The 20535-nt window shown below is 41.9% G+C and overlaps 1 protein-coding gene across 4 annotated transcripts in view; it reads left to right on the top strand.

Annotated features, from left to right (window-relative positions):
- The window catches only part of SCLY (selenocysteine lyase), a 206158-nt gene extending 200216 nt beyond the window's left edge, over window positions 1-5942 (top strand). For all 4 annotated transcript variants that reach the window (XM_085634600.1, XM_085634599.1, XM_085634602.1 and 1 more), the window contains exon 13: window positions 2287-5942. In XM_085634600.1, the coding sequence (XP_085490726.1) occupies window positions 2287-2476 (190 nt within the window). In that variant the 3' untranslated portion in view covers window positions 2477-5942. The remainder of the gene's footprint in view (window positions 1-2286) is intronic.
- The last annotated feature ends 14593 nt before the right edge of the window (window positions 5943-20535 follow it).

Raw genomic sequence — 20535 nt, 5'->3', positions numbered from 1 at the left:
TAATGCAGTGAAATTTTCAAATGTTGGTTGCTTTCTCTCATGTACAATCATGTTCTGTGGAGTCTGTGGCAGCATCTGTTCCTAGCCTGCCTGATTACATGCAAAGTCCTTTGCTGAGTTATGCAAGGATAGTATGAATGCTTTCAAGGGATGTCGGAACCACGCAGACATTTTTTCTGCATGCCTTTACAACGTGGTCCGAACCCCGAACGTGTCTTTACATGACTTGCCTTAGGGAAAGCGTTTGAGTTGGAAAAGTATAATTCACTATTCCAATGCCAGTCTCCGCAACAGTATGGAAATTGTTGGACTTAAAGTCCAACATAATATCAATCCAACATCGCTTCCCTTAAGGCAAGTCGTTGCAACAACTTGGTTGTAAATGATTGCATTGTAAAGATGCGTTCGTGGTTCGAACCACATTGTAAAGGCACAGCGTGGTTCGAGGCATGGAATAAAGGCTGTTTCTCCTTTCAAGAAGTCTACGTAGCCTGGTTTGGATACAGTTAGATCATTGGTTTGTGCTTAGAGATCAGTGACCATAATGCTTAGACATTTGTGAATATGCAAAACCAGCATCTGGTGAGATGTCCAGTGTTAGTTGTTTGACATGCCCTTTTCCTTTAAAGGTGACTTTTTTTGGGAGGCAATGCCGAGGCATCCTTTGAAAGTTTAAACTGATTAAAGCCACAGCAAGAGCTTTAGGCCTGGCCTGATAGTCAAAGACATTCCATCGCCAATATTGATATTTCCAAGACTAGGGGTCACCAGTCGTGCAGGAGTCGGTAGCATCAAATGCTGCTGCAGAAGCAACAATAGCAACCTTCTCACGCTTTCAGAGGTAGAGGTTTAGAGAAAGGTGGGCAGGAGAGTGTGCCATAATCCTCCTCTTCAACTCCGCCTAGTAAGTGTCTTTGATTTGCAAGCTTTGCAGCATCAGAAAACTCCAGTCGGGGCCAGCTTATGTGGTTTTTGAGCCAGTAGCAAAGGATAACATCGGACCAGTGGGCCTTGCAGATAATTGCCTGGGGTTAGTCTCTGCCCTTTGTATCAAAACCTCAAGCTGGTCCTCAATATGCAAGCCACACATTTCCATATTGCATTTACTCAGCCTCAAGGGAATATCGGAAGATTACAGCAGGAAATCAGCATTCCCAATTTGCTGTCCTTTCAGGATAGGTTCAGCACAAAAGATTCTTGCTGTTGTGGTAGCTTGTTTCTACTGGAAATGCATTACCCTTTACCCATATTTGGAGAACTAGCTTCTGCAGGCAGCAGGCATAATATTTTGTTTTGGTTACAAAATCTTTTGTTTTGGTTACAAAATCTTTAAAGTACAATTGTCCTTTTGTACGAGCAAAGTTTTCTCGAAATTATAAAAAGTTTCATATTATTGTCTTGTTCTTAGGCCCTTCTCCTGTTGGTTCCTATCGAATTGGTTTAGTGAAGGTAGCTGTTGGAGCAAGTATCCATTAACAGAACAAGTTATCTTTGTTAATGTTCTTTTTGATGGGTACAGGAATATCTGTTTCCTGGTAACTGGAGAGGTTGGACAACCTGACTGTAAAATACTTGAATCCCATTTTTGCTGTTTGAGTGAGTCGCCCTAAATGGTGTGGGAATGCCCAGACAATGGTTCCAAAGCATACTGTGAAATGGGACTCAAACCGAATGTCTGTGATGAAACCCAAAATGGTTAAAAGATGTTTGTGGCTGTCCGTGTTCCCATTGAGACGAGACACGGCCTAGGTGTTCGTTCAAACTGCGCTTTTGGGGCAGAAATACAAATTTTGCCCTGTGACACTCAAACGAATATTGCCTATACTTAAACACAGAACATTCACTTTGACAAAATGAGTGTATGTTTGAAGGTTCATCTGAATGTTGAGTCACTGTCTTCAAGTCTAAGGAAAAGAGCTGCATAAACCAGGGTCACATATGAGAAGCTTCACCCTACAATCTTCGACATGAACACATGATAATAGTAGAGCACTTTTTCTTAGAGGATCTAAAAACAATTCAAGGATAAAATGTTATTGGTTCAAATACATGGAACCATGATCATACTTTGCTATCGTGGATGCATTCATTGGAAGAAGCATAGAGGGATGATGTTGAAGAAACAAGTTTAATGGAGTTCATTGATTATCCATTGTTGTGTGAGCATTTGGCGGAACTGTGTGTACCGTAGGGGGATATATGTTTTTCTGTACATTTCGAAGCATATTGATCTTGATGCACCTAAATGCAGTGATGAATTTTAGTCAAGAACATTTTGTTTTGTAGACCGTCTCCAATCCTTCTGAAGAGTGGGATTCCATATGACATTGCCTGCAATGCTCTGCGTCTAAGCGTGGGAAGAGGAACCACAGAAGATGATGTTGACCTTGTGGTTGCTGACCTGAAGCAAGCAGTGGGAGAGTTGGAGAAGAAGCGACATTGCTCAGGGAATGGAACTAGTGAGAAAATTCAGTGAGAAAATTCTTTAGGCGAAGAACATCACTATCTTCAACCAAACATAAGCCTGATGCCAGAGGTCCCTGCATAGGATATCTTGCATATCTATGGTATAATTCCGAAAAGGCTGATAATTTAATTGCTGGTGGTAAATGAAAAGTACAGCCAGCTACTATCTGAAATGTAGCCTAGCTAGGATGAATGCTGCATTTTGCAGCAGTAGTTTTTACCATCAGTTTTATTAATCACGAGCAGTAATGCTATAGTACTGGCGGAAAATGTAATATCTATACTGCCAACATACCACCTGTCAGAGTGGTAATCATAGCTGTGTGGTAGAAATGTCTAGGAATTGGGTCCAGGATTTGGCTGCTGCACATTTTTGCTATACTACGCTGCTGTGTTTAAACATTCACATTCAGTACCCTGTCGCCTCCAAGCAATTACTGGCAGCTATCACCAGCATCTGTGGCTGGTGCTAGGAGGAATGTGTAATTGAGTGTGAGACCGAGGGATGCTGTGTATACAAGGGGATATAGCAATGGTGTTCATTCTCAGGACGAGGTGCTCTGGAAAGTATTTGCATATTGCAGTGAGTGTATGCGGTCTGTGTCACAAACATTGTTTCCATTATGCTGTATATCTTTTTGGCTGTGAGATGTACTTGTTTCCAGTGATTTATTTTTTATGTTGTACTTGTGTATGCACACATTTATATATATTGTTATTTACTTCATTGGAATATACAAAATGAAAATGCAGAAGTATATTTTACGTTAAATTCCATGTCAATTAATGGCTTCTAGATTCTACTGCATGGATAAGCGGGATTTAACAATGGAAATGTGATAATAACTGGGTAATTTATCATACAAAATAATTCCCTCTTAAGGATTAATTTGCTAAGACTCTTAAATATGATATCACCAGTGCAATAGACTTGTAATAGGAATTATTTCTACAAAACGTCACACTCATAGGAATGTTGCTATAATATGAATGATCTTTTGTGATATCTTTAGTATTCTAATTTGTTCTTGCTAATCACTTTACTTACTATTTATGTGTGAAAGACTGTAATCGTCTGTAGGGCTGAAATCTTTAACAGTCATTTTTTGCATAGATTCTGCAGCTGGTTCATTAACGATCTATGCCATAACAGCACCCAGCTCCAAAGAAAAGGACACTGGACCTCTGAGGAATATTGTTGGGATGAGTTATTGTTGGTTAAATACTCTTATTAGCCGTCCACAGGGCAATGTCCATGTTCTAGACAAGCTCCTATTTTAGTCAACACGTGTCATGATAAAGCAGCGGTTGACTAATTCAAGGTATGTCTTGTCTTTCTAGTACTGGGAAGAAGTTGTAGAAATGATATGCCAATTTGACCACAGCCACGATTTAACATGCTAAGTCTAGATTCTGTCAGATCGCACAGTGAAGCTGGACACGTGCAGCACTGAGAGAGCCCAGGCCCCAATATAGGAAGAAGACCAGTTGGTGTGTTTTTGCACAGTGATTTGTTTGTGACTGTGCTTCACTTTGCAAGGCCGTTGATGTGCTAATCAGCCGAATTGTTGAATGTACATTCTCCAGTCATAAAACTTCTTTATTTGTAAATATTTAGGAAGACGGAGGCATTTTATGACCCCTTGCAAATGTCTATGACTGCAGGAATTGGAGGCCTGTGAAGAACAGCAGACCTACCTCCTCGCATTCCCAGGATGTAAACATTCTTATAAATGCAGCCTGGGCCTCTTAAATGGACTGAATATCATATCTCACAATTTTGGATCTGATTGATTCAAACCATTTCCACCGCAGATGAGCTAACATGCCATTTTAATATATGGAACTGATATGTTATGGTGTGTTCACAGGCTCGTATTTCTGTCACATTTCTCTAGGATTCCTATGGACCCTCGACACTCCAACTTCTAAAGTCTAATACAGAAATCTGGGATTATCACAGAATATTTTATGGTTTTAGAGCTATGTTTTATTTACAAAATTTCAATTTACCTCCTAAGACTTTGATTATATGATTACTCAACCATTCTGTGCAGTTCCATAGATCCAAGAAGTAAACCACTCGGTCCCTATAGCTAATTATATCACTGTCATGAAAAATGCATTGAAATGTCTGCAATGTAATACTATTGTTACATTTACCCTACTAAATATGATTGCTGACAGTTTTTTTTAGAAAAACACGTACATATATCAATCGACTGAGATTGTTCAGTAATACAGCCTAATGGGTTTCTGTCTGATCAGTAATTTAAAAATGTAAACTAAGTAATATTCTTATATACAACTGTTATCTTCTACCCTGGCTCATTTACTGTAGGTCTGCAAAGTCAGGATCTTTTCATTATATTTAGCTGTTAATATCATTTCATACACCATTGTCTGGAGGCTTCATTCACTAGTAAATCTCATCTTCATCTGATGTCACTGGATACTTAAAAGAGGATTTTAGGGTATGTCATACACTTTCTATTATAATGCCATTATAATTCACAACCCTCTCTTTCTATACCATGCCCTCTAAATCTACATATATTCTCTTATTATTTTTTTAAGTTCCTTCGTTCTCTTTTGTAATCTAGTTATGAAGAGTGTCTGAATCAATATAAGAGGAGGTTCTTTCTTTTCCCAAAACTCCAAGAATTTCTTAAACATGTTAGCACTTTTTACTTATTATATGATTTTTCGTACATCAACAAGGAATGTGGAGTTAGTATTGATCGCTCCCACATCATTTCCTTGTTAATGTGTTTTATTTGGCATGATAAAATACTGCTGTTGTGCAGTTCACATCAGTCAGCTTCTGATAAATAACCAATCCCATAGCCCTCTGACTATCCCACTGCAGAAATTCATCTTCATGATCATTAAGTTCTTCACACCAACCATCTCTCACCACACTTAACAATCATTTTGTGTGTGTGTGCATGCGTGCGTGTGTTTGTGTGTGTAAGCAAACAAGGAAGCTATGCATAAATAGCAAAATTGATGATGACGTAGCCATCACAACCCCAGTGGGTTTAAAAAGCGTAAATCCAACGTTTGCTTCAGTATACCCTTTTCTGTTCAATCTAGATTCCATTTAGTATCTGCTAGCCCTACTGGGGCTCCATAAGTCAGTGTTGAGTTTTATTATTTCCAGGCAGAGAGAAAATGTGATAAAAGGCCTGAGAAAGGAGTGTAAAACACATACTCAGTAAATGATTTCAGTGAGAAAACCAATGCACATTAGCAATATTTTAATAGAATTAGAAAAATCTTGTAGAGAAATTGGGAGTCGTCAGCTGCTTGTTAGTTACATTACTAGCATTTGCAGTCTAATTTCCAAACAAACATTTTGTGATAGGCTGCGGAAGTGACTTGTACAGTGTAAATAAGGATATCATGGTTTTGGTTTTCCTATGATTTATTTGCCACACCACTGTAAAATAAAGACATTTTATTTATCAGTTTAATTTTTTTCTGGAGTTGTTTCACTTAATTCCTTATCGAGAACAGACTTTGGGTTTGAGATTTGCTGCAGTTTGGTTTCGTTAAAGCAGTTAGAAGCTGGTCCAGACCTTTTCTCTGTTCCCAGAACCAAGGCTTCACCTTCAAGCTCTTTGATCTTGTCTTCACCTTAAAAGCTACAGTAGTTTATTCTTTAATTAGTATTTTATCAATCCTCTGAAGAGTGTAACCAGTCAGTGGCATGCACTCTCCCATTTTATATACCATTGTTCTTTACCTCTGCGTGCCTTCTTTCTTTGTTCGTACCATTCGGTTCCCTTTTCTGTTTTCTCTTATCCCTCTGTGGTCTTTTACTCCAAACTTAAATAACCTTGTTGTAATGTGTGGCTGCATTTCCACAGTGCTTTCCGACCTCTTGTCAAGGTCCCAACACGCTTTGCAGATACAGTTAATGGTTGTAGTTCTGAATTGTATGGATGTGAAAAGGGTGTTGGTAGCTGTGCTATCTGTTGCTGTTGTGTGATGCTGGGAGAGTGTTTTCCAAGTGTGACGCAGTAGTGTGTGATCACTGTTGATGCACTTGGCAGTAAGCAACGAAGCATGAGGATAGGTTTAAAGGCAGTCATTGCAAACCTGCCAGAATTACAGTCTTACAGGTGTGTGTGCCTATGTTAGAGGTAAAACCAGAACTCATTTGAATTGAAAATGGTTGGAGACAGATCTGTTTTTCGTTGGCTGTTTCTTCCTTAGTTGACATGTCAACGGAGAAGGGGCAGCACCATAAGGATTACACAATAACTGGCAATTATTAGCTGTAGGGCCATTGTTGATGTGTGGTTTTTCCTTTGATTGCATTGTCTGTTTTGATTGTAGGAAGGTTGATTGTATGATGTGGGATTCTCAGGGATTTGAAGGATATTCTTTTGGCAATAGGTAAACAATGTAGTACTTTGAGGAAGGGTAAAATGGTTCCATCTGTTTAAGTTGAGGACTTAGCTACTTGAAGTGTTTTATTCTTTGTAGTTTGCTGATGACTTTTCTAGTGAGTCAGATGTTTATTCTGTTTGCATAATCCTGCCTCGCTATAACAAGCAACAGTGATGGCCATATCTTGAGTTTGAGTACTTCAAATAATTAAATACATTATGGGATTCGTTTCATGTAGAAACTGACTACTAGTCATGTAGATGACTTTGCTGGCTTGGGGTTGAAGTGAGAGATTGCAACCATACTAACTCCAATGTGTTTCACTTCATTCGAAGTAGTTGGTGTTTTTACATCCTTTCACTGTATGATTACTTCAACATTTTATGAAGTTCCTATATCAGCAGAACATGGGATTATAGTTTTGCCATAGTCTTGAAGTAAGTATTTCTGTCTATGAGTAGTTGAGTTTGAGATGATTCTCATCCATTGTTCTGCAGTTAATAGACATTGGGAGAATTTAGAAACTATGACCAGTTAGGGATGTTTGAGTTTTACAGTTACCTGAGTGCCGGCAGCATAGCTGTAGCAAGGGAGGTTGAAAGAATACACAAGACCAAGAAGACCAACTAAATAAATATGGAAGAGTAATGGTGCAATATTTGAGTCCTGGGGAGAGGGGGGCATCTTCAAAACTGATGTATGATGTAGAATTGCATGGTGGTACTTTGACAGTTTGAGACATGTCCTTGTGGAAAGAATTTACCAATTTAAGTATTGTACCCTAATCCTTGTGGTGTACAGCCTTTGGTCTCAGAGCTGGTAGTAGACTGTATCAAAAAGTAGCAGTAAGTTAAGAGTAGTGGAGCTGTCAAAAACAGATTTGTCAAAAACTTTCTTAAAGTCATCCCATAAGGAGTTGAGTGATTATTTAGTGTATTTCTCCTGGTCTTAATCCATTCTTTCTGACCGAAGATTATTTTAAAGAAAGAGTGATATCTGTGTAAAGGCAGCTTTTTTAATGAGTTTACCTAAAAATAGACCATTGGCTATTGGTTTATAATGAGATGAGCATTCATGTTTATTTAGAATATATTTAATGTATAATGTTTTCAGGTCATTTGGGAAGTCATCCTTCATTAAGGAGGAGTTGATTCTATCTCTCCCGTCTGTATAGTAGCAGAGGACTGAACAACAGTTGATTTGAATATGTTGTAAGGGGAGGAGGAGGCATATGCTGGAGAACCAGATAGAATAGAGGTTTGAATTAGATTGAATATTTAATTTTGTGTTAGTAGGTTGAAAAAGCACAAGATCGGTTGAGTTTGAGTTAGCCCAGTTTACTGCAGTAAGTTTGGGGAGGGACTTTTTTTGGTTTAGAAAGGGAGTAAGCTTATGGTTTTCTCATCCCTTGTAATATCTTGACCTGCAATATCAATATCACGTGGCTTTTTAGGAAACCCATTTCATCATCTCATGGCTTTGTTGCCATACATACACTACCCACCATGATCTTGTGGCTGGGCCTTCTCTATGGTGACTTAGGTTCCTGGCCCTGTCAGATCTTTTTGGCCGTCTATAGCTGTACAGTTATAGCCCTTTATAAACATGCACTTCTCTTTTTAAGCCTTTCATAGACGCATACCACAATTACTGCCATGAATGTCTATAAATTAATGTCCCCCTCAACCCAATTATTGTGCTTTTACTTCTTTCACATATAGCTCAACATTTCATCACTATGACTCTGCATCACCACAGCCAAATACATTTTGAGTACTTTTATAGGAGCTGCGTGCTTTTCACACATTATTTTCCTTTACTCGACTGTAGCTCAGAACCACCGACAGCCACATGACTCTGATGGTGGCTATCCCTTTCTTGTCTGCTCAAAATCATTCCCGAATGCCACCTTGGTTTAGAGCATCATAACATATTTTCGCACTGCACCCCTGCCCCGTTACTGGGGAGTGGAGCTGTTTCATGCTTAGAGTGCTGCGGTATAAAAAAATTCCCTCAATGTGCAAAAGGAGTAACCTGCTGGTACTCTGGTGTGGTCTATCCCCTCCAACCTCCATCCATTGTGTTAGCTTTGTCCTAAGATAGTCACTTATTGTGCATCATTTCTGTTGCCATCTTATCTCTTTTCAGCATGCCATGTCCCCGCTAAACCATCCTTCATTGCTGGGGAAGCTACTGATCAATAGGAGCATATCTGTCCAATATTCAAATGCCTTATGTTTACAAGTAACTAACCTGCTGGAGTTGGGAGGGCCGAGGGTGTAGCCTGTCTAACTGCATTAAATAATTATGTTTGTTTTACTCTGGCTGGCTAGCCTATCTACAGCTCTATACAGTTCCACTTTTACGGGAGCTCAATCAAGTTTGTTGCTTTTACTCAGTGGAATTTGGTTTATAAAATAAAATCCTTTCGTCTAACCAAATAAAGAAGCAATACTAGGATGAACTACAGTTTATATTTGTTTTTCTTGAGATTTGGTAGTCCTTTCTGCAGACGCGCTCTCCAAAGGTTCAACATACAACATAGGGTCAAATATACATTGGGTTGTGACATAAAAATGAATTGATGGAAATGTGGTTGGGTGGTGTTATACAAACTTATTTACAAAATGTTGCATATATATTTATAGAGATAAACATTTGAAAATTGGAGGGTTCTCGGCATGAGTTGAAGCAAAGTGGTGCACTAAGGTTGGTGGACAGCAGAGGGCAGATTTGGGAGGTAATCGATTATCGGGATCAACTTACTACTGAAAGGAGTGTAACAGGCTGAATACAACAGATGAGAAGTGCAGCTCTCCCTAAAAATTTACTGAGAGTGTATTGGAATACACCTCTAGCACCGCCTGTCTATGTCCAGGAGCCATCATGCTAGAGAGAGAAGTATGGACGAGAATACCCAGTTGGAGGGAAACGGTTTTAACATCAAGTCAATCCAGAGAACGGGAAGAACTACATGACAAAGACAAGCCGCAAAAGGACAGGATGAAGCGACATGCTGAAGCACATTGAAGGGCTTGAGCCTCGATGCTCCTTTCTCTTGAAGAATAGTTAACAGATGCGCTAACGTTTCATCATGCTCTCCTACATTTGTACCATACACCAAAATGACGGCTTGAAAACATCTAATATTGTCTGCACCCTTGAACATAGTTTTGATAACTCGTTGAAAAACAGACGATGCTGTAGATAACCCAAAGGGCATACGCTTAAATCTGTAAGCTCCACAAGGTGTAACAAATGATGTCAAATGTCGAGATTCTTGGTGTAAGGAAATTTGATGATACGCCAAAGACATATCAAGGGTAGAAAATATCTTAGCCCCTTTAACCATCGAAAGCATTTCAGTTATATTAGGCAAAGGATGCCTATCAACCCAAATCCTATCGTTTAAGTCTCTTAAATCGATGCACATTCTTAAAGTTCCATTGGGCTTCCTGGCTAAAACTATTGGTGAAAGCCACTCTGAGCTCTCAATGGGCTCAATTATGTTCTCTAGACATACTTTTTCCAATTCTTTTTTTAATTAACCTATCATGTAAATAGGAACATGCCTTACCTTATGTGCCCCAGTTTTCAGTTGAATTTGATGGGTAAAGCCTTTGATTTTCCCAATTCTGTTTGCAAACACATCAGGAAATGCTTGTGTCCAAACACAATGTTCTAGAGACATAACACGTGCCACATCCTTTCATAAAAGAACTTGTTCACGACTATTGGGATCAAGTATAGTCGTCAAATTACGCTGATACAACCACGCCAACAAATTTGATCCATCAATCGCTACATACACTATACTATTGGTCACACTACCTTTAAATTCTATACGTGCATCAAATTCACCTATTATTTTAATGGGTTTTCCTCCATAGGCAACTGGTTTAACATTAGATTTCCTTAACAGTGTAGTACCCAATCTTCTCCATTCCTCCACACCTATCCGAGTAAAAAGGAAACCTGAATCTGCCATCATGTTGATTGCAGTACCATTAACTAAAATGATACAGTGAGGTTTTCTGACAATTGGTTCAGTCACAGAGGTGATTTCATTACCCGCAATCTCTTTTAAAATACTGTCACTATATTCTCACTGTCAGCCACCATACATACTACACTCCCCTCATCAGAATCAGACTGGTAAGTCTCTAAGTTACCATCAACAGTATTCACAGATTTGAAAACTTTTGCTTCCTTATTGAATTTAGCACTACATACTTTCATGAAGTGACCTTTTTTTTTTACATTTACCGCACCATTTATCATGAGCAGGACACAAAGTGAATTCCCTAAATGAAATTTGCTGCTACAACGATAGCATTCAAATGTTCGCTTCTGTTCTTCAGTTTTGAGCCATACTTTCTTGGTCTTGTCTTGTGCTTGTACAGACTGAATATGAGTACCGATGTTCATTTGTTCCATACATTTTGTGATAGACTCAGATCCACTAGCCATTTCAATCGCTTTATCCAATGTCAAATTGTCGAAAGTAAGGAGCTCTTCTTAAACTTTTTCACTGCTTGTCTTTTCTACAATTAAATCACGGATGATTTCATCTTCAAACATTTTAAACTAACACGTTGCAGCTAAAACCCTTAAATCACTAAGAAAATGTTCCACTGTTTCGCCAGGCATTTGATGTCTTTTATAAAATTTGTGGAGTTCCATAATGACGGTACTTTTCTTTTTGAATCGTAGATCTAAAACTTTTATAGCAGATGCATACTTATCAATAACGTCACCTTCGCCCATAACGGGTGCAACCGGAAGATGTTTTAAAAGATTTCTGCCTTCAACACCCAAAGAATTACGTACAATTGCATATTTCTTTTTCAGAGTAAACACATCAACTTCAATAGCTTTTGAATAAGCTTCAAAACCCTCCTTCCATTGCTCCCACTCAACTAAAGGTAATCCAGGAGAAGCAAAAAAAGAAGCAGGAGGATTCAAAGATTGTTGCATATTGAGAAATATTCTATATATGTATGTATATAATTACAGAAATCTTGCAAAGATCACTGTAAAGTGTATGAAATGACACACTAGTAACAAGCTATAAATAAATAGCACCTAATAAATACACTCCTAAACACAGTTAAAAGAAATATGCTCATGAAATTCATATAATACTGTGTAAACCATCAGAAGTGTGATAAAAGAGTCATTTGCGTATTGGGCGTTTCTATTGCTGTATTTGCGTACTTGAAACAGTGTGCCTATCACAGAATGAATGCGAGTGTTGCTTAGTAGATAGGATTTTACATACAAAGGGCTTGAGTATCGCCGTATTTGCATGTTCTTGAAAACGTGCCCATCGTTGAATGAATGCGCGTATTTTCTTAGATAGGCTTTTGCATAAAGGCGTGCCTATCGCCGCGATGTCAGCACACGAGTAAGCAGTTCCAATATAAAATGAACCCGTTTTAAAATGGCAGCAGGTGCGTAAACAGCGTGCGTTTCAAAGAGACACATAAAATAGTGGCTGCAAACGTGTTGACGTGCAGCAACGTGCGTTCCAGTGACGCTGCAGTAGAAAGAAGAAGCGTTCCAGTGATGCTACAGTTTGAAGAGGAAGCGTTCCAGTGACGCTTCAACTAAATTAATAGTGTTTCACTTGGGCAAGGCGTGTGCGACTCACTGCAACACTGAGTGCGAAATGCACATCAGTAGAGGAAGAACACAAACCACAGGAAACAGGTCTGCACAGCGGTTATGAAGACATGCCAGAACCAAGCTGAAGTCCACCACAAACGGGACACCCTGCTGGTGAAAGAAGACGAGGCGCTTCTGGTCCGGTCCCCAATCAGCGCCTATGAAAGGATATCGTCGGTGAAAAGATGGTTCTCAGTAGTAAGTATTTGCTTTTATTTCACAAGCAAGTAGATGCAACCAGTAGGGCAGCAGGAAAACCAGCAACTGTCGCTGCCTCACATTAAAGTCATTCCACATTCCAGTTCTCTCCCATTTAAAGATCCAACACCTCTCCTTTCCAATAACAAATGTAAATGGAAATATAGCTTAACAAAACATAAATATAAACATATGAATCTCTTTTGATAACTTTCAACATAAGATATGGACAAATAATACACAAGCTGGCACATGCATCAACAATGCCATTTGCGATTCCTTATTAGCGAAAAATATGGATTCGCTAATAAGGAATAGCAAAAGGCTATGCATGTAGAAATTGCTTAAAAAATAGCGATTTCTAAACATTCCTTAATTGCGATCAGCAAATTGCAAGTCGCAATTAAGGAATACCTCCCCATTTATTCCTATGGGCCTAGAGGCCCATAGGAATGAATGGGAAGACATTCTCAATTTGCGATTCTCAATTAGAGAATCGCAAATTGAGAATGCAATTTCAAGGGTGCCAAGGTGTCAAAAGGACACCCTGTTGCACCCCTGAAATCTGCATATGAGTACATCTTGCACACGCACATGCCCCGAGGGCATGTGTGTGTGTAAAATGGAACTTTGAAAATGCACTTTAGTGCATTTTTCAAAGTTTTTGCAAATTACCATGAATTTCAACTTCATGGTAATTTGCTCCCCCTATTAGCGAAATCGCTATTTTTTTTACTTTAATGCATTGCATATACGGAATCTCAATTTGCGATTCCTTAAATGCAATGGCAATTTAAGTAATCGCAATTTAGAGATTACTTGAATTACAATTTTTGCATTTGGGATGATGCATCCCAGATGCAAAAATACCGGTCGCAAAGGGGCAGATTCTGAGAATCTGCCCGTTTGCCACTGGTTTTTGCTTTGATGCATGGGGGCCAAGATTTCTAAAAAACAAATACAAAATACTAAAAAAACAAATTCAAATAAAAAAGAAAGTATTTAACTTTTTTATGCGTTCAAACCAATTAATCAAAGATATATTTAAAGATCTAAACACAATCATTTACCAGCATATGACATATTTCTGTAACTTTAAAGAGACAGATCTCACTCTGCAACTCTTATTTTGGTGTTCTAATTTGTAGGTTGAGAATCCCTATAATCCGAGGACAACGTATCGGACCCTGCACTAGAATCATCATGAGATATACCACCTACCACCACAGCTAGATCATAGACTTTACTTGTCAAATAATCCAAATCAAACCAATCAACACCATTACTGTTTTTTGTCCTGTATACCATTCTGCATTTTTTTTTAGCTTGTTCCTCTGTAAGTTTGATTACATATCTCTTATTCCACCATGCTTTATCCTTCAACAACACTGCAGTTCTGGACACTTTCCCAGCTTGGAACTGCACTAGAAAACGTAGACTCTCCCATTCTCCCTCTCCAATATCCATACTCTTTCACTCTCTTCACGTGATCAAATACTCCTTACTTGGTCTTCGTTTAGCAGAAACATCCACACGAAAACTGGATACATCCACCTTAACAACTGAAGAACCACCTCTCTCTATCACCCATGCTGGATTTATGCTAGAAACTGGTGACCTACCCCTGAACAAAGCAAAAGGTGACACACCATTGGTGCTGTGTGGCGTGGTGTTGTAACTCCAAAATTGCTCTTTCAATAACTTTTTTGTGTTGTCATTTTTTATTGGAAAGTTATAGCAATGGCACATAAGTATGGGACAATGTTATCTACAATTGGCAAGAACAAGGGTAGAGGGAAGGGGGAGAATGAATTGAAAGGAGAGGAGGGGGATTGTATAGTGCATACATTACTAACAATATCCTCAGGTATGAAAAACCTCAACATCGAGGAGCGGCTAGGCCAATTGTCCCACTGGGGTAAGTAACGTAAGGAAACATCCAACAAGAAAGGGCGGAAGTACCCAGAATTGGGGGTGGGAGGGTGAATGAAAGAGTGATGGGGATATAACAAAGAAGGGAGGTGAGAGGCATCCTATGCTAGTGACAGGTAGTGTTCAACAGAATAGAAGGAGGTGATGTGTGGGTCCCCAAGCAGAGAGTGGATCGGGTCATGACTGGTTAAGGCATCTGGGCGTGCCCAAGGATGAGGGGGGGTGAGAGAGAAGAAAAAAGATAGAGGAAGGAGAAAGAGAGGAGGGGAAAAGAACCGGAGGACACAGAGAAGGAGGTATATAGGAAGAGAGGCGAAGAGGGAAATAAAGGAGAAAAAGAGAGAGAGAGAAAAGAGGAGATAACAAGGGTAGGATGATGGGAGTAGGGGATAGGATGGGATGAAGGGGAGGGATGGAGAGAGCGAGTCTTTCAGAATCGTTGACATATCCAATATATTGGCTACAGCAGTCTGCACACCTTCCGTCAAAAATCGATTTACTCTCTCAACTAATACATTTGTACCTTGATTATAGAGAGGTACCTTAACATGTTTTATATCATGCCTGTCAAAGAAAGTTGACACTTCAAAATCCATAAAATGTTACCCATTATCAGTAATAACAGTTTTTGGAAAACCTTGATCATGAAACCATTTTTCTAAAAATGTTTTTGCACTGCTAGAGTCACCAACTTTAACAAAAGCATAATAAATCCTTTTCAAATAATCAACAGTTACCACAGGCTAGTTGCAATCACTGGTCAACATATTGTAAGGGCCAGCAAACTACAAACCTGATTTTTCCTATGGCCTCTCATGCCATGGTGTATGATTTAATGGACTAACCGGCAACAGGCCAGACTTTAACAATATCCTTCTTAACTTTGGACAACATGTGATCTTTATTGTACCCTTTGATCCATTCTTCCTCTGTTATTTTAGAACTAAATGTGGCATTGACAGCTGCAAAGTACATAGAACAGAAGGTGCAAGCACAGGGTACAGGTTCTGCTGACCAATGCCATGGGAGAAGATAAACAACAATAGGAACAAAACCAGGGTGGGGGGGAGTATCCGAAGGGGACCTCCGGCGAATCAGCTACCCTTGGACCCATGCAAAGGAAAGAAAGGGAAGGGAGGTCAACATCCAAGATTGCAAAATGAGAGGGCTGGGTAAGACCGTGAAGACGTGCATACAGTGATAGGTAAGGGGCACCACCAAACTACGGGGCGGAAAAAGAGAGAGTGGCTGGAGTTGGCAGGTACCGCCGATAGTGGGACAAGGGGGAAGCAGAGGGCATGGTAGAGAGAAGGGCAGGGACACCCACAAGCAAGACGCCCAGGATACTGGGAGCAAGGTAGGCTAGACTAGGCACAGACCCTTCAGGAATCATCCAACAAGAATGGGGCCCAAACCTGCTGATAATCTTACAGCTTGTCGACTAGTGTGTAAATAATTTTCTCATAGGACGCTGTCCGGAACATTGCCTTGAGCCATTCCTCGTGGGTAGGAACGTGTGGGGAGCGCACATGTCACAGGAGTCATAGGTTCACCGCATTCAAAGTTGTGGCTAAGAACTCATGGTGCATCATCGGGTTCGTGTGTGAAGTTGTGCAGAAGCACTGTCTGTCAAGAATGTGGGAATAGAAGAGTCAAAGTCCAGCTCAGCGTGGTCGCCGCCACTGCCCACAACACCTGGATGGCGGGGCAGTTGTACAAAATGTGGGTGGTGTCATAGTCCTGCTGAGTACACCGCCAACAGTGGGGTAAAAGCCCAGCCCAGAGGGCGTCCAGTACCAATTCTGCACCATCTTAAAGAGACAAGACTTCATCCTGGATTCCCGCATCCCATGGTCCATCTTGTCCAGCAGCTCCATCCAGTCGTCCTCCTCGTACTCAACATGCAGTTTCTCCTGCCAAAATACACACAATTGCTGCAATGGGGGGTGACAATACTCATGCAGTACCAGAAGGATGTACAACCCCAACATTACTACAAGGAGGCGGGCCGAAACCCACAGATAGGAGACAATGGGAGAGGATGGCACACCCCACTGTGGTGTCCCCAGACCACCTCCGAGGCAGTGGCAGAGTTTGAGATACCGCCAGTAGTGATGTGGGGGAAGATGGAATTCTTCTTGTAGGGCCACGAAGGACCTGAGATAGCCATTATCCAGGATCTGAGAGAGCCTCTGAATAGCCGCCTGCAGCCATAGGGTCCAGTTGGGTGGAGCACGCATGATGCAAATGTTGGCATTCCACAGAGAAGAGACCATGGGCCCGTTTCCAGGCCAACACCATCGCCCGGAGCATAGGATTGGTGACAGTCCTTGAACTCAGCATGTGCATGGAGCAAGTGAAGACTGGATGGGCTGCTGGTCAAGCTCTGCTCAATCGGGGACTGTTGGAGGGGGTCCAGTACCCTCCACTGCAAAAAGTCAGTAGCGACAGGTGGAGCGCCAGGGAGTAGTGCTCCACCATGGGCAAACCCAAACCCCACAATTCCTGTGAGCGATAAGCTTGTGGATAGCCAGCCGGTGCTTGGCAGTGCCCCATATGATTTCCTCAATAAGCTAGTCAGTAGCTTGAAGCAGGGAACGTGTGACCAGGAGTGGCAACATGGCTAGCACGTACACGAACGTGGAAGCGTGACCATCTTAATGGACTGTACACACCCCAGAGAGATAGGTTAAGGTGTGACTACTGAAAAAAATCTGAACGTGTCCGTTCCAGCAGGGGCTCAATGTTGTCCCTCGTCATATGTGCCAGTTCCCCACTAACGAGGAGGCCCAGATACTTCAGACATAACGGCGTCCAACAAAAGCAGTAGCCCTGAACAGCGGTTGCCATGGTGGACCGGTAGAGGGGCACCGTCTGTCAGGTTCTGTGTAGTCCTCGGGGTCCGGTTGATGCAATAAGTGGTCCACCCCTTGACATCCCCAAACTCCAACTGAAAGTTACGGAGTTGTAGGGTGATCAAGTGGGGAAAGGAAAGGATGGGAACAGCAGGGAGGAGAACCTGTAATACAAAGGCACACAGAGTAAGTACACTTCCACAATATCCTACTCTCAATATGTCTCACTAAATATGCATAAATACCTTATCCACCGTAGTACTACAGCCAGCCGGCTTAACCAATGAGAACAAACAGTCTCCAGGGGTAGATAAGTCTACAAAACAGAACACAATCATATTAGAGTCCACACATTTCCCATTCATACTCATGCTTGATAATGGACCATGTGCCTAGCACACCCAGTACCGGGTTCCTTTGTGCTCACCATAACGAGAAAGAATAGCTCCAGCTGAACAAGACAAAGTACAGTGTCTCGTTTCATGGAAGTCCTCTTGACCACACAAGAACCTTATGCCAGAATGCCAATCCGTGCACCCATAGTCCAAAACCACAAGAATCTGAATTCAGAAAAAATGCCACAAACAAAGGAACTGTTCACAACTTAAATAACACAAAGTTTGTGTTTCTAGGGAATAAGTGTTGCTTCCAAATACTGATCCGCACTTGCAAATAGTCCAGCAATACCCTTATAATTATACTTATAGAGTCTTCCCGGTTAACTCTCCGGGTCTCCAATCCAGAATGGCTCCAAGCTCCGCGGTTACTTCACCCCTCCTGCTTCTGGGAATTGTAGTCTTTACAGCTAGGCAGGCACGAAACCATACTATTCCTGACACTGCCTCGCTTTTCCCCCAGTTCATCTTGTACCCCGCTATCAGCGCAAACCTGTCCACGAGGGCAAAAAAGCCGGGAAGGGAGCGAGGGAGGTCCTTGAGCGTCAGCAGAATGCTATCCGCATAGAGAAGGATTGAAGAAGGACCCTTATCGGTGGGAATGCCCACAATCTCAGATGAATGGCCACAGCCAAAGGTTCCAGAGTGAGCAGGAAGAGCAGCGGAGAGAGAGGGCACCCCTGGCACATTCCCCATTTAATTCTGAAGGGACGTATTAGTAGCCCCAACAGGTCACATGTGCCATTGGGCTTTCATAGAGCCAGTGAACCCTCAGAATGAAGTTGGCCTCCAAATGAAGGGCTGCAAAGAGGTACTCCAACTCAATGCGGTTGAACACCTTCTCAGCACCCAAAGAGAGGGCCAGCACCTCATTCAGAATAACCTTAGCCAGCAAGAGGACATGAGCCAGGCTCCTCAGATGATTGCGAGAGGTCCGATCCAGAACAAAGCCAACCAGCATGTGATGTATCAATGTAGGGAGAGCTTTTTTGAGCCGGGTCGTAAAAAACACTTGCCAGGGTCTTAATATTGCTGTTAACCAGAAAAATGCGGTGAAACCTATCACGGAAAAGCGTGTCTTTGCGCGGGTTGGGGAGCACCGTTATGAGAGCTTCATTAGAGATCGGCCCCTGACCGCCCTGTTCCTCTGTCTCCTTGTAAGCCACCTCAAGAGATTCCGCCACTTTAGTGGAAGCCCATTTATAAAATTCAGACGGGAAGCCGTCCTCCTCTGGAGCTTTGCTATACGGAGCAGCAGATATCGCATGTGCAATTTCCTCCTTAGTGATCACCCTGGAGAGGAGGGCCCTCCCTTCGTCGTTCAGCTGCAGGAGACGGAACACACTAAAGAAATGCATGTTGCGCGGCTCATCAGTGGTCACCTCTGGAGTAAAGAGGTGGCCAATATACTCTGAAAAGGGTGTGATGAAGCTGCCGTTCCGGTCCCTAACAGCCAGGATGGCAACTGCTACCTCCCGTTGCGAAAGCTGAGCTGCGAGCAATCTGCCGGCCTTCTTGCCCTGCTCATAGTGCTGGTATCTGAGTTTATGGAGTGCCTATTCCGCCTTAGAAGTAAAACAATCATTAAGCTCCATCTGTGCCTTCACCAGCTGTCGACGAGTGGAATCAACTGGGCGGGCAATGTTCTCTTCAAAGGTGGCCTGTTGCGACACCCTCTACTTATTATGGAAAGTGGTGTCCGAATGAGCTGACCACCCGCAGTTGAGAGCTTTGCCGCTGCCCAGAGCGTTCATGCGGACTACACCAAGCCTTTTTTGTTGGCAAGATCTGTCTGGAGGTGAGAGTGGAGGTTTTTCTCTCGGGCTGCCGGTAGTAAGAAACCTTAAACTAGCAGGGCATCTGGATTGGCCGTGTCAGACCCGAGTGCAGCTGGGGACTGACTGGGGAGTGATCGGAGAGGGAGCCCACCAGGATATGGGCATCTGATACCATCGGAGCAGAGAAGTGCAAGACCAGGAAGAAGTCCGGCATGGACTTGGTGCCATGCACTGGGGACAAGAAGGTCAAGGACTTATTGGTCGGGTGCAGAATGTAAGAACGAATTAACAAAATGATACTTCTAAAGCGCACGGCTACTTCCAGGAGTGTCGGGCACTTACAGTTGACCGCAAATGCAACCACTTCAACTATACTTGATAAAAGAATCATGTGGTCAGTCTTTTCTTAAACAGGTCAGAGAATGCTACTGAACGTAGCTCCAAAGGGAATTTATTCCATGCCACCGATTCAAGATAGGAAAGAGTCCTTCCGCCCATTCTCGTTCGCCGGACCTTGGGGATCCTTGCCAGGTGGCCATGGGCTGACCATAGATTTCTAAAGGGGGCATAGAAGCTAAATCTAGCTCTAAGACATCCTGCCCCAGAATGGTACTGTGCCCTATGGACTAAGACTAGAGTTTGGAAGAGAATTCTCTTCTTTATCAGCAGCGAGTGTAGTGCACGCAAGTGTGAAGTCACGTGTGTTTGAGTACGGGCTGACATGTTTTGGACCAATTGTAGTTTGTTAACATAGAAAGATACCAGATGTTGAGAAGACCATGGTCCTTGTGGATGTCTCGTAAAATGGCCCTGTCCATGCTGGCTGCCCTATCAATCGGGCCGATG

Source organism: Triturus cristatus, chromosome 11, assembly GCF_964204655.1.
Source record: "Triturus cristatus chromosome 11, aTriCri1.1, whole genome shotgun sequence".
In the NCBI taxonomy this organism is placed as follows: domain Eukaryota; kingdom Metazoa; phylum Chordata; class Amphibia; order Caudata; family Salamandridae; genus Triturus; species Triturus cristatus.
The sequence above is the reverse complement of the archived record's forward strand: the minus strand, read 5'-3'. Positions and strand labels throughout refer to the sequence as shown.